This window comes from Protopterus annectens, chromosome 14.part0 (genome assembly GCF_019279795.1).
Source record: "Protopterus annectens isolate FY-2018-M chromosome 14.part0, PAN1.0, whole genome shotgun sequence".
NCBI lineage: Eukaryota > Metazoa > Chordata > Ceratodontiformes > Protopteridae > Protopterus > Protopterus annectens.
Genome location: NC_056748.1, coordinates 832,684,892 through 832,705,562, shown reverse-complemented (window position 1 = coordinate 832,705,562; position 20,671 = coordinate 832,684,892). Strand labels below are relative to the sequence as shown.

General features: G+C 45.1%; 1 protein-coding gene across 8 annotated transcripts in view; it reads right to left on the bottom strand.

Annotated features, from left to right (window-relative positions):
• Positions 1-20,671, bottom strand: part of LOC122789279 (dynamin binding protein) — a 1,317,438-nt gene that overhangs the window by 169,331 nt on the left and 1,127,436 nt on the right. For all 8 annotated transcript variants that reach the window (XM_044056581.1, XM_044056587.1, XM_044056586.1 and 5 more), the window contains one exon: positions 12,150-12,280. In XM_044056581.1, coding sequence (XP_043912516.1) covers positions 12,150-12,280 — 131 coding nt within the window. The remainder of the gene's footprint in view (positions 1-12,149; positions 12,281-20,671) is intronic.

Below are 20,671 nucleotides of genomic sequence, written 5' to 3'. Positions count from 1 at the left end.
ATTCAGCTCCCACTTCTGAGCTAGGAAATCATACTGCTGGAGATATTTAGCCAATCCAATGGCAAGTTCTCAAACAGAAACTAAATTACTGTGGTCTTGGAAAGCCAACAACTAACACCAAAAATGTACATCAAGTACTAAGTAGAGTTTAACAGAGTTCTTTCACTCTTAACGATCACCAGTAACATGTCTGCACATCCACACCTTAATGCCCACATACATGCTTATCCTAACAATAGTCCCCAGACAAAGGGAATTCTAACATGTACCTGGTACACTGTCTAGTTATTCTGTGTTTATCTACACTCTTGGTGTTTCTTCAAAAGTTTATTTACATCCTTTTGGTGCACCATCAAAGCTATTAAAATTCTCCCAAATAGAATACTTAATGCTATGTGCTAAAAACAATCCACATGCAAAGCAAAGACAGACAACCCCCAAAACAGCTTACCTAAATCACACAATCTAAACTTAATTAAAAATAAAAAGTGCAGTAAAACAGTCTGCACTTTCACTCACTCAAAACCAAACACACAACTTTGCATAATAAAATGCGCACAACCCCACAAAACACTGTCTACCTTAAATTAATCCCTAGAGATAAAACTGATCAATACAAAATTAATTTAAAAGAAAAAAAATAGTAAAATAACACTAAATATAACTAGCCAATCAGAAAAATGAAATTCCAAGCAAAATGGATTTGATTCAAACAATTCACCTAAGTAATTAAACGTACCAAATCTACACTTTGTAATCCAGCAAAATGTCAAGCATTTCAGCTGGAGAATGGGGCACCTTTGCAGAAGTGTGGGGGGTTGATTACAGTAAGTAAAAACCAGAGCAATCCCCTACATGACAGTTGTGGAGGTCTAGTTTGCAAGAAACTAAGTTATTAAAAACTCTCCTAAATGGACATTTGGTTAAATACTCTGCTGCCCTGCTCACCTGGGAAAGTTGCATGGATAAGATGAAGATACCCGGCACTGTGCTCATTGAAGCTGTATCTATAACATCCTGATTCCTGCAGAACAGGACAGCAGAAGGCCATCAGATCACTGCACCAGGGCATGTTTCTGTTTCCTATACTGACAAAAATGAAGCAGAGTACCTTACTGTTTATACATGGAACAAAATGAAACTAGCTGCTGGCCACGTAGTAACTTTCAGTGTCTGGTCTGTATGATATCTCACCAAAAATAAAAGAGATGAAAACTGCTATACAGAGTTCACAAGAGGTGGGGGAAACACTAGCAAATGCATACTCTGGTGAAGAAGTTAAGCACATCACTCCAACAGGATTTAAAATTCTTAGGAGGCAAAAAGCTTGACATTACTTTTACTGTTCTCGGTTTTCTAGTTTCCAGACTGGCAGCACTGAGGTAGGCCCACAGTAAAATTAAATTGTGGTGCGTTAGTGCTGCTGAATGCATGTTAACTATGTCTCTTACTGGAGCTACAGCGTAGTTGAACTCATGTATGTATGACTGCTTCCGTACAGGTTAAGTTTTAGCAGGGTTTGTGGAAGGCTAAAGTCAGCTTTCAAATGAAGAGATGTGTACTTTTAAACCAGTTGTCTATGATGCAACTACAAGGGTTTTGTTGTGCAACATCTAATGTAATGCATATAAACCATATTAAACCGCACTCTAGGAAACAAACTATGTGGCTTACATTCAGGCTGCACAAGCTCCTGAGATGTATACTGGAATACACATCGCTCATTATTGAATGAAGCAGAGAATTGTGAGGGTATGAAATGGCTGCCTTTGTCCTGAACATGTTTAGTGGTAGACACTACGCATCAGTACATTACTGCAGCCCCTGATCACTGTACTGGTTTTGACTCCCTCCAACAATAGTCTTCAGTCCCCTTTCCAGTTTACTAAGGGGCAAGGGAGAGGAACAGGACTACACCAGCTTGGGAAAGGGAAGAAGTGACCCTAATAAGGGATGGAGCATGCACCAATGCCTCATACTCGTCACATGCATGATTCCACGCATGTGATCATAAGCCATCTACTCCAACTCTTCAATACCATCCAATATCCACTATGGCAGGAAATTCTACGCTCTTCCAGAGAGAAAGGAAAGCTGGTGTTACCAACATGAATTCTTTCTCCCCAGCTAGTCATCAAGTGCCCAAGTCATTAGTTTATCATTCATGCAAGGAAGGGGAGTATCAATATTCGTCAAAGATACCCACACCTCCAGGTTGGTGGCACAGCACGAAGCATCTGAGACTATCCATGTGCAACTAACAGTGGGTAAAACTGCCTTCCAGTTTATAGCCTGCTACAGACCACCCTCCCAAACCCAGGAACCCCACTCGGCCTTCCTGAGAACACTGGAAAATATGAAGGTCTCTCCAAACACCATTATATTGGGCGACTTCAACTACCCAAACATAGACTGGGAGCATTACTCTAGCTCCAACACCCTAGCTCAAAGGTTCCTAGAATTTATAAACTCAAATGCTATGGAACAACTTGTTACCACTCCCACAAGAGGGGAAAACATACTGGACCTGATCATCACCAACATGGGGACTCTATGCTCCAGACCAGAAGTGTATCCCTTACTGGTAAGATCAGACCATAAACTAATCTCACTGGATATTCACATCCCGACTCCACCCCCTGCCCAGAAAACCACAGTGAAAAACTTCTCTAAAGCAAATTTCACACTCCTCTAAACCGAGGTGGAATCCTTCAAAGCCCCCGGGCCTGTGGAAAATATGGCCCAGACCGCAGAATCCTTTATAAACGCATTCTATGAATACCTTCAGGAATGCATGGATCATGCAATCCCAAATAAAACCAAGACCCAATCCTCCAAAGGCAGACGTCCTGTCTGGTGGACCTCTGCCATAAACAAACTATACAATAGAAGGAGGAAGCTACTACATGATAGAGCAAAATCCCAAAAAGGGAAGGCATCTCTGATCAGTGTTAGCAAAAAACTACGGGCACTCATAAAATCGTCTAAGGCCAGCTACGAGAGAAAAATTGCACAGGACACTAAGGATAATCACAAGGCTTTCTTTAGTTATGTTAGGAACCTGGGTGGGAATTCCCAGATATGCTCAGAATTAGTCCAAAATGACAAAAAATACACCGAACCCACAGACATTGCCAACATCCTAGCTAACAGGTTCAGTGCAAACTTCTCCCCCCCTCCCCACCAAAAGGGCAAATATCTATCCCAGCAGAGTGCTGCCCCCCTGACATCTCAGATGCTCAGTTAAGAGCCGCCCTCTCCAAAGCAAAAAAACATAGCATCAATGGGACCAGACGGTGTCCCGGGATGCGTCCTATATGAACTCCAAGAAGAGCTAAACCCAAACATAAAACTACTGTTCAATCTCAGCCTTACCACAGGATATGTACCCAAAGAGTGGCGTACAGCAACAGTGGTCCCTCTCCACAAAATTGGTGCCTCAACGGATCCTGGAAACTATCGCCCCATAAGCCTGACTAGCTTGGTCAGCAAAGCTATGGAAAGGATCATCATGGACCTCATAAAAAAAGATATTGTGGACCTACAGACACTGGATCCTACCCAGTTCGGCTTTGTTAAGGGCAGATCCTGCCTCTTAAACCTGGTCGATTTCTTTGAAACAGTCACCAAGGCCCACTGACGAGGGGAAGGTGGTCCACACAGCCTACCTGGACCTCGATACAATACCTCACTCTGGCATTACAGATAAGCTCACCAGCTTAAATATAAACACCTATGTCACTAGATGGGTTGCAAACTGGCTCAAGGACAGAACCGACATGGTTAGAATTGCTGGAGCCATGTCAGACTCCAAACCAGTTACAAGTGGCGTCCCACAAGGCTCAGTCCTGGGACCTCTCCTGTTCGGTATATATTTCTCGGAGGTACAGGCCAACACGGAAGGACTGTGGCTGACCAAGTTCGCAGATGACTGCAAACTGGGCGCTATAATCGACTCTCCAGCCGACACAAGCATCCTCCAAAAGGGCCTCATAGAAACAGACAACTGGTGCCAGAGCCATGGCCTCAAGCTAAACGCCAAAAGTGTATAGTCATCCCTTTGGCAAAACAAAGTGCCCACAAATGACCACATAGGTGGTAATCCATTAAGTACAGAAGAAGTAATTAGGGACCTGGGGACCCAAGTTGATAGCAATCTCTCATTTGACAACCACGTGGCCAAAGTGGTTAGAAAAACATTTTATATAGCCCACCTAATCATGAAGGGATTCATATCTAGATCAGGGGAGGTCATCGTGCCTCTTTACTCATCCCTCATAAGGCCCATAATTGAGTACAATGCCCCTTTTGGGATGTACCTTACCAGACATCTGCAGCAACTGGAAAGACCCCAAAAGTACCTCACCAAGAGGATCAAAGGGCTCAAACAGATGCCATATGCTGCCCGGTTAAAGAAACTCCAGTTCTACTCAGTGGCATACCGCCTGCTCAGAGGCGATCTGTGCCTGACGTATAAAGCCATGTCCAACCCGGAATTAATGGACATGCTGCACCTCAGAAAATCCAAATCCCATTGAGCTACGCGCTCAAGAGATTTGAACCTCAGCACTGAAATAAATAGGACATGCTGGAGGGACAGATTCATAACCCAGAGGCTCCCTTCACTCTGCCTAACCTGGACTTGGATTTTATTCCAGAGTCCCTCATTGACTCTCTTCAAGAGGAATCTTGATGAGTGGATGGGGGATCATAGGTTTACCCCGGGTATCACTTCTGTGTCACTGTTAGACAGAGGCACAGTATACTAACCTCGAAAAAGGGCATAGCAAAATTAATTTAAAATGGGTGGCGAAAGCCAAACACACTCTGGCTAGGCTTATAAATGCCCTAGGGAAGATAGCCTAGTATGAACCTATTAGTAGCACAGTCGAAGACCAAGTTAACATGCCAGAGGTCAGGCTACAGGCCATCACTCTTGATTACCTATTACTACCAGTCTATCTGCTGTTGTGTGTAATTGCTAAGTAAGAAACTGCCTCCCTGTCCCACATTTTATATGTGGAGGAAACAAGGCAAAATTAAAAACATTTTTCTGCACTCTAACTTATCTTCCAGCTTTATAACGTAGGCCTTGTGGGTTTTGTAGTTTGCACAAACAGGTGTTTTCAATAGTATGGTACTATTTTGTTCTGGTCCACACAGTCCCCTACTAACATGGCAGATGGGACATCTGATAGATGCAAGAAGAGATTTTTGTTTCCCCAAATAAGCATTACAAATGCATTATTTAACTTTTACCAGTACTACACCTGTACACGATTTGTGCAATCCACCAGGAAACACAAGTCTGAACCACTGACAGATTACATAAATGTTCAGCTGTAAGAGAGTTTAGTTTCCTCCATTGGCAGGGGTACTCAGACTTGGGGTTAGTCTGCATATTCCTAACTCAACACACTGGATGTAAGAAAAGAAAGGTTTATACTGTTGAGGAAAAGGTTTGTGAGGTGGAATCTATATCTGGGATGTTCAGAGGAAGCTGTGCTATAATTAATATCACATACCATTACATTTTTCCAGGATGTGACCACATTTGAAGGAAGAAACAGCAGCTATAGGAGCAAAATAAGCATTTTTTCACCTTGAAATGTACGTACAGCTTTTTTAAAAAGTTGTCTTCCATTCATATGAGCAACGGTGGTGCAGCGGTTAAGCATTGTCACCTCATAGCAAGAGGTTCTTCAGTTTGATTCTTGGCTGAAGCGCCTTCTGTGCGGAGTCTGCATGTTCTCCCTGCAGTTGACTGAACTTTAAAGACATGCAGGTAGGTGTGTGAGTGTGTGCCTTTCTGTGATGGTTGGGTGCTGGGCTGCAACTCAGCATCGTAAAAATCCACTGCCAATCAATAGCGGGCCGGTGATCCACTGTGGTGATCCCTAACTGGGAAAAGCCGAAAGACTTTTTTGTATTCCAGTAATACAAACTCAAAATGGCAACAAGAAAACCTAGCTGTCTTCCATTAATACAAACTCATAAAATGGCAACATGAAAAATAGGACTATCTGCCACTATCTCACAATTTTCGAAAAAAAGTTAATTTTTGGCACCACATTATAGCTCTTTGCCAAACCATAAGCACATGTTGCAAATATGGCTTGCACTGGGCTTATAGCTGTTAACTGTCTCATCACTGCTGTATGAACCAGCTTATTTGATTGCCTTCACTTTCTGTTGTTGACAACTTCTGCAAATAGCAAGAATTCACTAATGCATGTAACACCCTAACAGTTAGGTTATCACTTGCCAAAATATTCCAGAAAAAGTACAGTTTTGTACCTACCATAAATGTAGATGTCCGACAGATATGCAACTGCAGTCATAACATATGGGTTGTCCTGCCTCAGGCAGCCCTCGGTTGGCTGAATTCCAAAGTCTGGGTCCGGCGTCGGCTGGTGTCACCTCCTCTCCGACGTCACAACGGCTGGAGTATAAAGGCATCGGCCGACGCCATCTTCTTCAGTGTTTCTTGCCCCAGATGCCAGGTGCCCTCCTAGGAAGGCTAAATTTGGTAAATGGATAAAATAATCCAAAACATGCACAACAGTAATAAATAGATACACCATAGGAGATACCCCCAGCTGAAGGGAAGAGGGGTAGGGACCCAAAAAGAAGAATACAGAGGGGTAGGAGGGTGGGAAAATCCGACTGCAGTTGCATATCTATCGGACTTCTACATTTATGGTAGGTACAAAACTGTACTATGTCCTTCAAGAATGCAACTGCAGTCATAACATATGGGTTGAGTACCATAGCCAAGCTGGGGGTGGATGGAACTAAGATAAGGATGGTGTAGCTAAAATCCCCTGCAGGACTGCCGAAGCAAAGCCTGCTCGGGATCTGGAGTATAAGGGCAGGGTGTAGTGCTTGGTAAATGTATGCAAGGAGCTCCATGTAGCAGCTTCTAAAATGTCCTTTGTTGCCACTCCTCTTAGGAAATCTGTGGAAGTGGCTATAGCTCTGGTAGAATGTGGCCTGATATTGGCTGGCACACCTTTTCCATGGAAAGAGTAGCAGAATCTGATGCAATGTCCAATCCATTTTGAAATTGTTTGTTTGGAGATTGCCTTTCCTTGTACTCCAGCAGCATAGGCTACAAACAGCTGATCAGACCTTCTGGTGGCCTTAGTTTCTGTCCAAGTAGTAGCGTAATTGTCTGTGTATGTTCAAAGTATGCAGTAGTTTTTCCCCCTTATTTTGAGGATTGGGGAAGAATGCAGGTAGATGAATAGCTTGATTTAGACACACCCTGGAAATTACTTTTGGCATGAATGTAGGATTGGTTCTTAGAGAGACTCTGTCTTGGTGAAAAATGAGGAAGGGGGGCACTGCCATGAGTGCCTGTATCTCCGAAACTCTTCTTGCAGAGGTGACTGCCAATAAGAAGGCCGTCTTCCATGACAGAAATTGCATTTCTGAGGTTGCTGCTGGCTCAAATGGAGGAAGAGTTAGTTTTTCCAACACGTAGTTGAGGTCCCATGCAGGTACTGGCTGTTTTCTGGGAGGTTTGATATTCTTTATCCCTCTTAGAAACTGTCTTAGTAGAGGATGCGAAAACACTGGAGGGTCACAGTTGTATTTTGCTGAGATTGCTGAGGCATGAATCTTTATTGAGGAGTATGAGAGTCCAGTATGAAATAGCTCTGCCAAGTATTCTAATATTTGAGGTATACTCAGTAATGCTGTGTCCTGACCCCTGTTGGCATTCCAGATACTGAATCTCTTCCACTTGGCTGAATAGGTTTTTCTGGTGGAAGGTCTGCGTGCTTCCAGCAAGATCTCTTGAACAGATTTGGATAGAGAGTTTGGTGCTGAAGTCATGGTAGCCTTCAGGCTGTCAGATGCAATGTTTTCAGGTCTTGATGTACAGTCCTGTAATTGTGTTGAGTTAGGAGCAGGGGCCATAGGGTCAGAGGCCATGGTTTGGTCCGAGTTATGGTCAATAGCAATGGGTACCAGTGTTGCCTCGGCCAGTCTGGAGCTATCAAGATGCCTGTTGGTTGTTCTGCTTTGATCTTCAGTATCACCTTGGTCAGCAGAGGCAGGGGAGGGAATGCAAAAATTTTTAGAGAATTCCAGCTGAAGGAGAGGGCATCCGTTTTCCAAGCTAGAGGGTGGTGAGTCCTTGTGCAGAACTTTTCCATGTGATGATTTAAGTGGGAAGCAAAAAGATCTACGTCCGGTCTTCCCCATGTCCTTGCCAGTTGAGAGAAAATGTGAGGGTGCAGCATCCATTCGTGTGGATCCATGAAATCTCTGCTCAGATTGTCCGCCAGTACATTGTCCTTGCCTGGTACAAACTGGGATTGTAAATGTATCCTCAGGCTCAGGGATTTTTCCCACAGAAGCATTGTTAGTCTGCAGGGGGGGTAAGAATGAGTGCCTCCCTGCTTGTTTATGTACCACATGACAGTAGTGTTGTCTGTCCTTATTAGCGAATGTCCCTGTTTTAGTGTTTTTTCGAAAGTCTCGATGGCATGTATCACTGCCAACATCTCCCTTTGGTTTATGTGCAGATGTCTTTCCTTTGGCGTCCAAAGACCTTGAATGCATCTGCCCTCCATGTGCGCCCCCCATCCATGGTCTGAGGCGTCTGTTGTTATCATTTGGTCTGTTTGAGGTCTGTTGAAAGTTGACTGGCTTGAGCCCACCATAGAAATTCCTTCTGCAGACATGGAATAAGTGGGATTATGTCCTCTAGGCTGTTGTTGTGTTGAGACCATAATTTTTTTAGATACCATTGCAGCTTTCTCAAATGAAGTCTTGCCAAAGGTATCAGAAGGATGCAAGATGCCATGAAACCCAGGGCCTGCAGGATTTTCCTTGCAGTCATCTGGGAAAGCTGTGCTAGGCCTTTGAAGTACTTTGGTAAATGCTGCTGTTTTTCCTCTGTGAGGTAGGCCATTTGTTTTTCCGTGTCCAGTTTGGCTCCTAGGAATATAATTTGTTGGGATGGTAGTAAGTTTGACTTCTGAATGTTGACTGTGTATCCCAAGGCCTGCAGTAGGTGCATGACATAGTCCACATTCCCTTTTAAGGTTTGTTTGTTGTCTGCTTGTATGAGACAGTCGTCCAAGTAGGGGTATATTTGAATCCCCTGCAGTATGCAGTGTGCCACTACTGATGCCAGGCATTTCGTGAACACTCTGGGCGCAGTAGATAAGCCAAACGGCAATGCTGAGAATTGATAATGCTCTGTCCCTGCAAGAAATCTGAGGTATCTTCTGCAGCTTTGTCTGATTGGGACATGCAGGTATGCCTCCTTGAGGTCCAGAGTGACCAGCCAAGACCCCTTGCCCAACATGGGAAGAAGTTGCTGCAACGTCAGCATTTTGAACTTTGGCACAATGAGGAAAGTGTTTAGAGTTGACAAGTCCAGTATGGGTCTCCACTTGTTTTCTTTTCTTGGAACAAGGAACAATCTTGAATAAAATCCCTGGCCTTGTTCCTGAGGAGGAACCCTTTCTATTGCTTTTATACTTAATAGCTTGGAAACTTGGGTGAGTGCCTCTGCCCTTTGATGATGTAGCAGGTTTGGCATGCCTTGTTTTATTGGTAATGTGTGGAAGTGGAATCTGTAGCCTTTGTCTATCAAATCCAGAATCCAATTGTCCTTGGTTAAGATATGCCAGTTTTGTGAGAATAAGGCTAATTTTCCGTCCAAAGGTGCTTCTCTCTGAACCTTTGTAGGCGGTACGAAAGTCAAGTCATTGTGATTGTCCTTGTGGTGCAGCTGAATTGTCTGCGCCACTTCTTTGATTTAGAGGTTGCCATTGGCGTCCTCTGTAAGATCCTCGGTATTGCCCTCTACCTCGGGCACGTCTGCTTTTTCCCCTTTGAAACTTATCAGAGCCGGGGAAGGACCAATTCTTGGAGGGCCAGTTTCTGCTGAATCTGGGTGGCTGAACCTGAAGGAAATCCTTGACTGTCTGTACTGACTTTGCTTTTTCCTCTATGGATTTCAATACATCTTGTGCAGTAGCACCAAAAGCTTTGTTTTTCCAAAGGTGCATCCAGTAACTTTACTTTAACATGGTCAGGCAAAGACTGATCCTTCAACCAAGCATGTCTACGTATTACAGCCCCAGTCATCGCTGCCCTACATGAAGCTTCCAGTGCATCATAACCACACTGCAGAAAATGGTTATTAACCTGCTGAGTGTTATGAATATGATCCTGCAGTGCCTTTTTATCAATAGGCTCAGGAGAGGCTAACTTTTTCTGTAAATCATCCAGGAGAAAATCTTGGTACTGAAACATGTGAAAAGGACAGTTAAGAGACCTCATGGCTAAGGTAGTAGAGGTATATACTTTTTACCCCATCTCTCCAGGGACCTTGCTTCTCTGTCAGCTGGCAGTGGGTTTTGGCAGAGGAGGAAGCTACTCCTTGGGGCCCTGTGAAATAGTTTCTAGGTCCACAGAGTGAGCCTTAAAAGGTGCTTGTGAGTGTCAGGGACCCTGTAATATCTGTCCGGCTTGACAGGAGCAGGAGGAAGAGAATCAGGGTTGGCACTGGAGTCAGAGTAAACATCATCCAAAACATCCATAACTGGAGGGATAGCCAAGGGTCTGTGCTGGGAAGCTTGAGGAAAGTCAAGCCTTTTCCTGGAGTCAGAGAATTCCTGACCCTGCCATTGAAAATGTTCCCTCATGGAATGCAGGACTTCACCAAAAGAGAAATCCTCTGAAGGGGAGGCAGAGGGAATTGATTCCTCAGCATCAGAGTCCTCGTAGGCCTGGAAGGGTTCTTCTTGGGCATCAGAATGCTCAGAATCCCCAGAGGCTTCATCCGAGAGGTCGTCCGCCTGCTCAGTTCTAGGCCTTTTTCTGCAGGTGGCTGAGAACCCTGTCCGGATGAGGCTGAGACCCCCTGATAAGGGAAATAAGATCTGCAGCCAGAGACATGATCTGCTTATCAGATGAAGGGGCCTGGGCAGGTTTAGGATGGGCCTTGGCCTGACTGGCGGCCTTAGCACGTGCAAAGGCCTTGATGGACATGGAAACAGGAGGCCTAGCAGCCCCACGTGCAGGCGTTACCTTGTCCACAGGAATGGTGTCGGGTAGATCCAGAACTTCGGTTTCCGGAGGAAAATCCACAACCAGCACCGGAGAGATCTCCGAGACCGAAGGTCGTGTTAACGCTGTGTCGTCAGCCTGGAGCGGTTGATTTACCACTTCCGAGGAGACCGGAGCGCTAGCAGAGGATTTGGGAGTAGCATCAGTAGTGGACGCGGGCCGAGGATGTCGGTCCCGGTCCTTGCGTTTTTTAGCAGATTGGGTTGTCGGTAGATCCGATGGCATGATATACGCAAAGGATTCACCGAAAAAGTCCTCGGCGAATTCTGCCCGGCGCCTGAGAGTGCGCTTATTAAAGCAAGCACAGGCAGCACAGGCCGAGACGTCGTGGTCTGGGCCCAGGCAAGGAAGGCAGAGAGAATGGAAGTCCTTATGAGGTATTTGTTTACCACAAGACAAACAATTATTAACTTTCTCAATTTGTTCTGACATCGGCTGAGGCAAGAATAAATGTTCCCCAATGGGGTACTTAGCTTTTAGATGACTTCGTACTGAAAATACAGGAGCTGACCGACCGGCACTTGTGAACTGCTTCTGCTTCGGGCACTGCGCGGCAAGAAAGACTGAAGAATTCGGCCGACCAAGGGCTGCCTGAGGCAGGACAACCCATATGTTATGACTGCAGTTGCATTCTTGAAGGACATCAAGTACTGAGTAGCAAAACAACATGTTTTTACTCTGTTCTAAATACCAAGTACCAGTCTATGGTGCTAGAAATAAGAGCAATAACCATGCTCTCACCATTTATAAAAAAAAAGACCACCTCTCCCTCAACTTAGACCGATATAAGCGCTCTTCATCCTAAGCACAAAAAGACATGACTATCCTACATGCACAGGTCTCCACTCACTCTAACAGTCTTGAAATGCAAAAGAAAAAAATGGACTTTTAATTTCATGGCTTTGTAACTTACTAAGGTATTATTTGGAGGCTTAGTTTTGTTAAATGGGACAGTTTAATGACATTTCTTGAAACATTTTGATATAGGTTATTTTACCTGTAGCAGTTCTGACTTATAATCCCATGCTAGGTGTAATACATTTAAAGGTACCTACCTGCAGTGAAAATCCAGTTAGGTGTTTGATGTGGCTGCTGACTCGACTGGACTTCTTTAAGATGGAATGCATATTTAATTTAGATATTTTATCCATCAAGCTGTCCTCATCTGCTCTTCGGTACTTCACCACTGCAAGCAGATACAGGACAAGAGGTCAGTATGTAGCCAGACAGATGTATTACCTGCTGTTCAACTACAATGATCTAAATCATCAAAAGTGGGAAAGACTGGCAGTGCAAATTCCATAAACTTCCCATTACTGAATGCTCTGCAGCATAACCACAGTACATATACATCAAAATATAAAATAATTTAGAGATATGGAGTGGCTAGAAAGTTATCCCTTAGACACTTTTCACCCCCCCCCCCGCCATGTGCACAGCTATTAGACTGTTATGACTACTGCTGAAAGACAGCAGGACTGCAGGTCTAAGCCAACCTTCCTCAGACAAAACACATACACAGATACACCTCTGAACACAGTCATTCATGCTTTAAAAGACTGGAGCACCTATATCCCACTCCACTCCTAACATCATAGCCAGCCTCACTCACAGGTGAACTACACAATCGCCTACAGCTCTATGTTTGTAGCAGCATTTCCCCCATTTATTTATTGATTTTAGAGCAATATTTCTTACTAAAGGAAAATGCACCCAAGGACCAGCGAGTGCTGTAGGAGGAGGTGCACGAGTCCACTTGATGTTCTCTCGGGGGAATGCTACACAGTTTGAGGAATGGCGTTGTTAGTTACACATCTTGCATTTCCTTTTTCTGAAGCAAAAATAAATGACCTTCTGTGGTAGAGTTTTGCTATACAATTCTCTAAAGTCTGCAGATTTTGCACTGCCTTTTTGATAATGTGCTTTTTCCATAATTCTGTCACTCTGCTTTTTAAACATCTGTTTATGAGTAGCATCTCACATTCCTACTGAAAGCGAGAACAGCTATAGCCTATATGATATTTAAACATTATGCTGATTAGATGTCCAGAATTTTAAATGAATATATCTATGTTTCAAGGGCCTTTGTTCTTACTTCCAATGTCTGTGGGTTGAGAGGAATGCTATGGAGGTCAAACAATATTACGCAGACAGACTTTGTGGCAATAACTGCTTGGTGAGGGTTGGAATTGGCTGGATGAAAGCAACTGACCACCTTATTTGTTCAGTTTACAACCAGCTCAAACAAGCAATTTACTGGATCCACACCATAAGCTCCATAACTCCACAGAAAATAAACGACCAAGGTACTTATGAAGACACTTTACTCCAACCACATATAAAGTTAAGCACTTTCGTCTCGCTCATTAAAAATAGACACTTCTTCAGAACTGAATTATTCTACCCATAAGCACATCGTTTATAATTGATACCATTTGTACTCTAATTAATTGAATAATTGGTGGGTTAAAAATACAATAAACAAAGTTGTCCACACCACTACATAAACTGACTTTTAAAAACATTGAACATGTTTGTTAAAAATAAATGAACTGTGAAAATCATTAAAATGCTATGTTACATCAACAGCTCTCTTTTTTTAACACAGGAGACAAAGGTTTAAAACTCATTGATACCTGATGGTGTATTAGGATTTAGTTTTATAATCCAGAAAAGTTCTCAACTCTAAACGGAGCTCCCACCACCCTCCTCTGGCATTTGTTAAAACTTGTTCCAAAATCCCATATTTCAGTCTGGTAAAGTCCTGACACTGTACGGAATGTTTATACAATTAATTATTAACACCATCCCTAGATACTGCATACAGATGTTCGTAGATTCTTGTTTTGAGTTTTCTTTCTGTCTTACCTATGCAATAACTGCCACAAGTATGGAATGTGCAGGCAATGCCCTTACATACTAGAGCCCAACAATATAATATTAAAGGAAAATGGTTATAAGGCCAACTTGATGAAATGAAATTGCAACACTAAGGGTACAGTGTACATCTCAATCTGTCAGACTTGTGGCAGTTATTACATAGGTAAGACAGAAAGAAAACTCAAAACAAGAATCTACGAACATCTGTATGCAATATCTAGGGGTAATGTTAATAATTCATTGAATAAACATTCTGTACAGTGTCAGGACTTCACCAGATTCAAATTTGGGATTTTGGAACAAGTTTTACCAAATGCCAGAGGAGGGTGGTGGGAGCTCCGTTTAGAGTTAAGAGAGCTTTTCTGGATTAAAAAATTAGAAGTTATGTACCTACCATAACGTTCCATGTTAGTTGTCTTCTCTCGCCTTCTTTCTTGCTGGATGGGTTTGGAGCCGATCCTCGGCTCCGACTCGGCACTTGCTTTAGCTCGAGAACTCCTTTTACCAGCTCGAGGCAACCCTATATCCCATGATGCAAGGCGGAACTACCTCAGATCTCGTTTGGCAGCTAACTTACCCTGCTAAAGGTTATCCTAACCAAATTAGGAACAAAGTTTCCTAAAAGAAGTCCTCATAACAAAGATCCAGAGGAAACAAACTAATAGGAACTCTTCAAGATCTGTCCAGGCCAGGGGAAAGGGGGGAGGAGCGCAAGAAAGAGGGCAAGAGAACACAACTAACATGGAACGTTATGGTAGGTACATAACTTCTAAATGTTAAGTTGACAATCTCGCCTTCATTCTTGCTGGATGGGACAGCGTCCTAGCACCTGTATCCCGGGTGGCTCAATGGAACAGACTCTTGAGAACTGTGGAACCAAAACTGGCCCTATCTCTGGAGGCCAAATCCAACTTGTAATGAGAAACAAAGGTATGAGGCGTGGCCCACGTAGCTGCTGCACAAATGGTATCAATGGGAAGTCTATCCTGAAAAGCTGTAGAAGTGGATAGACTCCTGGTCGAGTGTGCTTTTGGCTTAGAAGGTAGTTGTTTGCCTCTGAGAGAGTACACATAGGAAATGGTGGAAGTCAACCATCTGGATAAGGTCACTTTAGAAACTGGAAGACCTAACCTGTTTCTTGCATAAGAGACAAACAATTGGTCCGATTTTCTAATTTGTTTAGTCCTATGCAAGTAGTACCTGAGCTGACGATGGACATCCAAAAAATGCAATTTCTGTTCAGCTCTGTCAGAATAGTTAGGGAAAAAGACTGGTAAATCTATAGATTGGTTAATATTGGTTTGAGATACAACCTTGGGGAGAAAGGAAGGTTAGTTCTTAGCGATACCCTGTCCTTATGAAAAACCAAATAAGGTGAGCGGATACAGAGAGCCTGAATCTAGAAACCCTTCTTGCAGAAGTGACAGCCAGTAAAATATAGTTTTCCGTCAATAACTTCAAAGAACATGAAGCAGGCGGTTCGAAGGAGGTAGTATCAAGGATGCTAACATTAAGTTTAGATCCCATTGCGGAGGAGGATGCTTTATAGGTGGTTTTAGGAGAAAAACTCCTCTCAAAAGGCCTTGCATAATCTATGAGACATGATGTTATTGTCATGCAAGCCAACATGATACTTGGAAATGGCAGCCAGTTGTACTTTGACTGTAGATGGCGAGGATCCCGAATGAAAAACCTCCGCTAGGAAATCTAAAACAGAATGTCAGGAGCAGTAAAAGGATCAATATTTCTGGGTTTGCCCACATGAAAACCGTAAGCCACTTGCTAGCATAAATAGTCCTAGTGGACGACTTCAAAGAAGACACTAAAATGTCTCTGACTGAGTCAGAAATCATTGGTAGCCTGGCTAGGGAAGGAAGTGGAGCAACCAAGCAGTGAGGTTGAGAGAATGAATGGCCGGTGCTGCTGACCCGACTGGTGGATCAAAGATCCGGAACTGGGTCCAGATGCCAGGGCTGCACCAGAAGGTGACGATGCAGAGACGGAAACCAAATCTGTCGAGGCCAAAAAGGAGCAATGAGGATCAATTTGGCTCTCAAAATGGTGGCTTTCTGAATGACTTGTGGAATCAATGGAAAGGGAGGAAAAGCATAAAGAAGTCCCCAAGGCCAATCCTGGGTTAGAGAGTCTCTCAGGGGTTGGCCTGGAAGGGAAAGAGTAAAATAGTCTGGGCACTTGTTGTTTTGAGGAGTAGCGAAAAGATCGCAACAAGGAGTGCCCCACTTCAGAAAAATCTGATCCACTACAGATTGATTGAGAGACCACTCGTGAGGCATCAGAATAGATCTGCTTAGCCTGTCCGCCAATAGGTTGGACCTGCCGGGATGTGCGTTGCTATCAGAAACCGCTGAGAAGAGATCGCCCATTGCCAAAGTCTGAGAGCTTCTCGACATAAGGGATAGGACCTGGTTCCGCCCTGTTTGTTGATGTACCAGACCACGGACATGTTGTCCGTCTGTAGTGCAATAGTCCCGTGGGAAGAAAGTTGTCGAGGGCTTGCAACGTTAAAAGCACAGCTCTCATCTCCAGGACATTTATGTGCAGATGGTATTCTATGGGTTGCCGTCCGTGGACCATCCTGCCCTGATAATGCCCCCACCCGATCAGAGAGGCATCCGTGGTGACTGTGGCAACTGGAGGAGGGAACAAAGGGTCGGCCCTGATGAAGAAAAGGGAAGATATCCACCAGCCCAGATGAGCCCTGCGACTGTGTTACTAAGATTTCGTGTCTCATCGGAAGATTGTGATACGACCACTGCGTGAATAGCATCCACTGCAGGAGGCGCATGTGGCGAGCCAGTGGTAAAAGAACAATGGCCGCAGCCATTGGGCCTAGAACTTTCAGGACAAACCTGGCTTTGATCTTGTTGCTTTGTAACAGAAGCCGAACAAATTTTGGATGTCCAGAATTCTTTGATCTGTTAGTCTGGCTAACATTTTGTGATTTAACTCTGCGCCTATAAAGGTGATAGATTGGCAAGGCAGCAGAGAAGATTTTCTGAAATTTACTGAAATTCCCAGATTCTTGCAAAGCTGAGGTGTAGTCTCTGGACTGAAGAAGCTGACACTTGGTGGTGGCGGAGAGGAGCCAGTCGTCCAAATAAGGAAACACCTGGAATCCTAGGCGTCTCAGGTGAGCTGTGACCACTGCCATGCATTTGGTAAACACTCTGGGGGCTGAAGTGAGGCCAAGGGCAGGGCTCTGAATTGGTAATGACTGGTAAAGCGGAGAAACCTCCTGGGCGCCTGTGAATCTTTATGTGATAATGCATCCTGAAGGTCTATAGAGTACATCCAGTTGTCCTTGCCCAGAAAAGGCAGAATGGACTGAAGCGTGACCATCGGAATCTTGCCTTTTGACAAATCTGTTCAGATTGCTCAGGTCTAATATTGGTCTCCAATCTCCCGTCCTTTTGGGGACCAAAAGAATCTTGAGTAGCGCGGATCCTACTTGGTCTGCGGTACTGTCTGGGCTCTTTTTCTAGGAGTTTTGAAACCTCCTGTTTTGCCAAATCCCTTTGACGGGTGAGATGTCTGGAAGGGATTGTGGAGGTATGAGGGAAACCTTGAAGGGAATCTTGTAACCCTCGGATATAATCGACTGTACCCACTTCTCTTGGGATAGGGATTGCCAGGCTACTGGGTACAGTGAAATCCTTCCCCGACTGCCTCCAAGGGTGGACAGTCGGGCAACACCTCAGGGATGCTGAAAGGCTTCTCAGGAAGAGACTCCCTGTTGCCCTGGTTCTGAGGACCCCCTGCCTCTAGGGGCGGCGTCTATTATTACCCCCTCTGCCTCTGGGGTAAACTGACCACGTGTGTCGGTGTAGCTCCTTGGGCTTTGCAGAACCACATCTTCCCCCCTTTGTTACCCTTGGGATATGGTCTAGAAGGAGGGGAAAATTGGTCTGAGACGGCAGAAAGAGTTTTACGGTCCTGCTCACATCTGGTCAAGGTATCCTTCACTTGAGGTCCGAACAAGCCGAACCATCAAAGGGGTATTAGTGAAGGGCCTTAAAGGGTCCGCATAAAATTACACAGCCGCATCCAGGCTTGGCGTCTAAGAGCAACTCCTGTGCCTGCGGCCCTGCTCGCTCCATCGGCCGCATAAGATATGAGCCGCATGGAGGAGTTAGATATGGAATTCAGGATAGCAAGCTGTGAGGCAATCTTTTCATGAGCCCCAGCAGCAGAAGGATCCTGGACAACTTCACCCAGTTCCTTGAGAATATCTCGTTGAAGCCTGGTGAAGTGACAAAGGTAATTCAGCGAACGCATAGCAAAGGTCGCTGAAGAAAACATCCGCTTTCCATACCTGTCCATGGTCCTAGAATCCTTGTTAGGAGGATGGACAGGTACTGAAGGATCCGCCAGTTCCTTCTTAGTGGCCGCCGCCACCACCATAGCATCCACAGAGACACCTTTGGAAAGGAACTGTTTATCTGTGGGGCCGTAATGAACTTGGATGGTCTTCTGGGACAGGTTCCACAGAATCTGGAGCCATGCGCCTTCGAGCCACTACCTGCATAAGTGGGTCGAAGGCGAGACACCAGGAGGTGGAGGTCGGGATCCAAAGCCTCCAGGTATACCGACTCATCCTCGGAGGGGTCAATGGAGACCAATTCCCCTCTGTTTGAGGAGCTCAAGGATGTCTGAAAAGGAGACATCCTCAGAGGGGGACCGTGGGGAACCCTCCGACTCATCTAAGTCGGTATCAGATGTAGTAGACTTAGGGGAGTCTGTGTGTTTCCTCTTACACGGAGGGGGTTCCCCTGCAGGGTCAGGAGAAACCTCAGAAGAGGAGGAAATTATTAGTGGGGAAACCTGGGGCGATGGATCCCTGGGCCTGAGAGCAAGAGGCTGGCAAGAGGCATCTGCAGGCACTGATGAGGGAGGAGCTAGAGGGATGGACCGTTGACCAGGCTCAGAGGCCAGGACACTCCTCATCACCTCAAAGGCTCCTCTCCCTGGGAGGCCGGAACACACCCGCTCCGAAGAGACAGGAATGGTCGGCTCCAAAGAGAGAGAAGGCTCCGAGGCCGATGTCGGCTGAGCTTGCAAAGCGAAGCCCGAGAGGAGGCGGGGTCGGACAAGGGTCCGCCACTAGCCTCGGGCCGACAGTGGAAACCCGGCCCGGATCCTCCAAGGAAGGTCTCAAGGAGGAGATCAGAGCCGAGGGCAGCGGGCCGAAGGATGTATCGGCTCCGGCATCGAAACAGTCGCTGTCCCAAGCTCGGCTCCGAACTCTGGTGTGGAGTCGGAGGAAGACAAGAATTGGGGCTATAGCGAAGTCTGTTGAGGCGGGCTATGGAGCATTTGGGCCAGTGCCTGAGACTTCAACAGCCTGCTTACCACCCTCTCAAGTCGTGGTCAGACAGCCTGGAAGATCTCGAAGATCGGCTCCGATGGCTCGCTCCGACAAAGAGGAGATCCCGGGCCAGTGAATACTCATAATAGAGGGGACCGGGATCTCTGCAGGTCGAAGCCATCGGGCAGTCCTTGAACCCCAGATGGAGCCGAGGATTTCTCGGCCCCGAAGCTGGATAAAGTGTCGGCTCCAGCGGGCCGACAAGGCCACAGCAGTCAGGGTATCGAGCCAGCCGGCACCGAACCCACCACTTGAGTCGAAGAAGTATCGACTCCAGCCGGGCCGATATCGGCTCCGGCGGAGCCACCAGGAGGCTTGGACACTGTAGCCTGAGCCTTCGGTGGCTTGAGGTTTTCCTGACCCTGATTTGGGAGGAGAACCTTCAGGTTTAAGTAAACCTCGGAGGATGAGTTTATTCCTCCTTTCCTGCAGGACTCTCTGGCTAAAAGCATGACACAAAGCACAGGAGTCCTGCAGGTGCAAAAACAGGCAATAAACACAAGAAGTGTGACCGTCTGTCAGAGACATTTTCTGACAGCACTGGTCACACTTCTTAGCCTGAACCTTGCCTTCTTTTGACATCCTTAGGAGGATAGAACACAAACAGTCCCAACAAACACACAAATTAATCCCTTACACAAACACACAGGAAGGGATAACCAAGGGGAACTAGGCCTGACTAAACTACTTAAAATTAAAACTTATAAAACTTTATAACAAGGTTGAAAAATAGGGAATAGGGTGGGCTGTAACTAATTACAGACTACACTAACAGGGAAAAATAAACCCCTAACTACACTTTTTCTTATTTGACTAAGAAAAACTTACCTCAGCTGGCAAAGGAGACCTCTTTCGCTAAGCGGCAAACGAGATCTGAGGTAGTTCCGCCTTGCATCATGGGATATAGGGTTGCCTCGAGCTGGTAAAAGGAGTTCTCGAGCTAAAGCAAGTGCCGAGTCCCATCCAGCAAGAATGAAGGTGAGATTGACAACTTAACATCTAAATTCTAATACACCATCAGGTATCATGAGTGTAAACCTTTGGCTCCTCTGTTAAAAAAAGAGGGCTCTTGATGTAACAGCATTTTTATGAATTTCACAATTCATCTATTTTTAACAAACATGATCAATGTTTTTAAGCTGTCAGTTTATGTAGTGGTGTGGACAACTTTGTTTATTCTATTTGTAACCCACCAATTATTCAATTTATTAATCAGAGTACAAATGGTATCCATTATAAAAGAGGTGCTTATGGGTAGAATAATTCAGTTCTGAAGAAGTCTATTTTTAATGAGTGAGACGAAAGCACTTA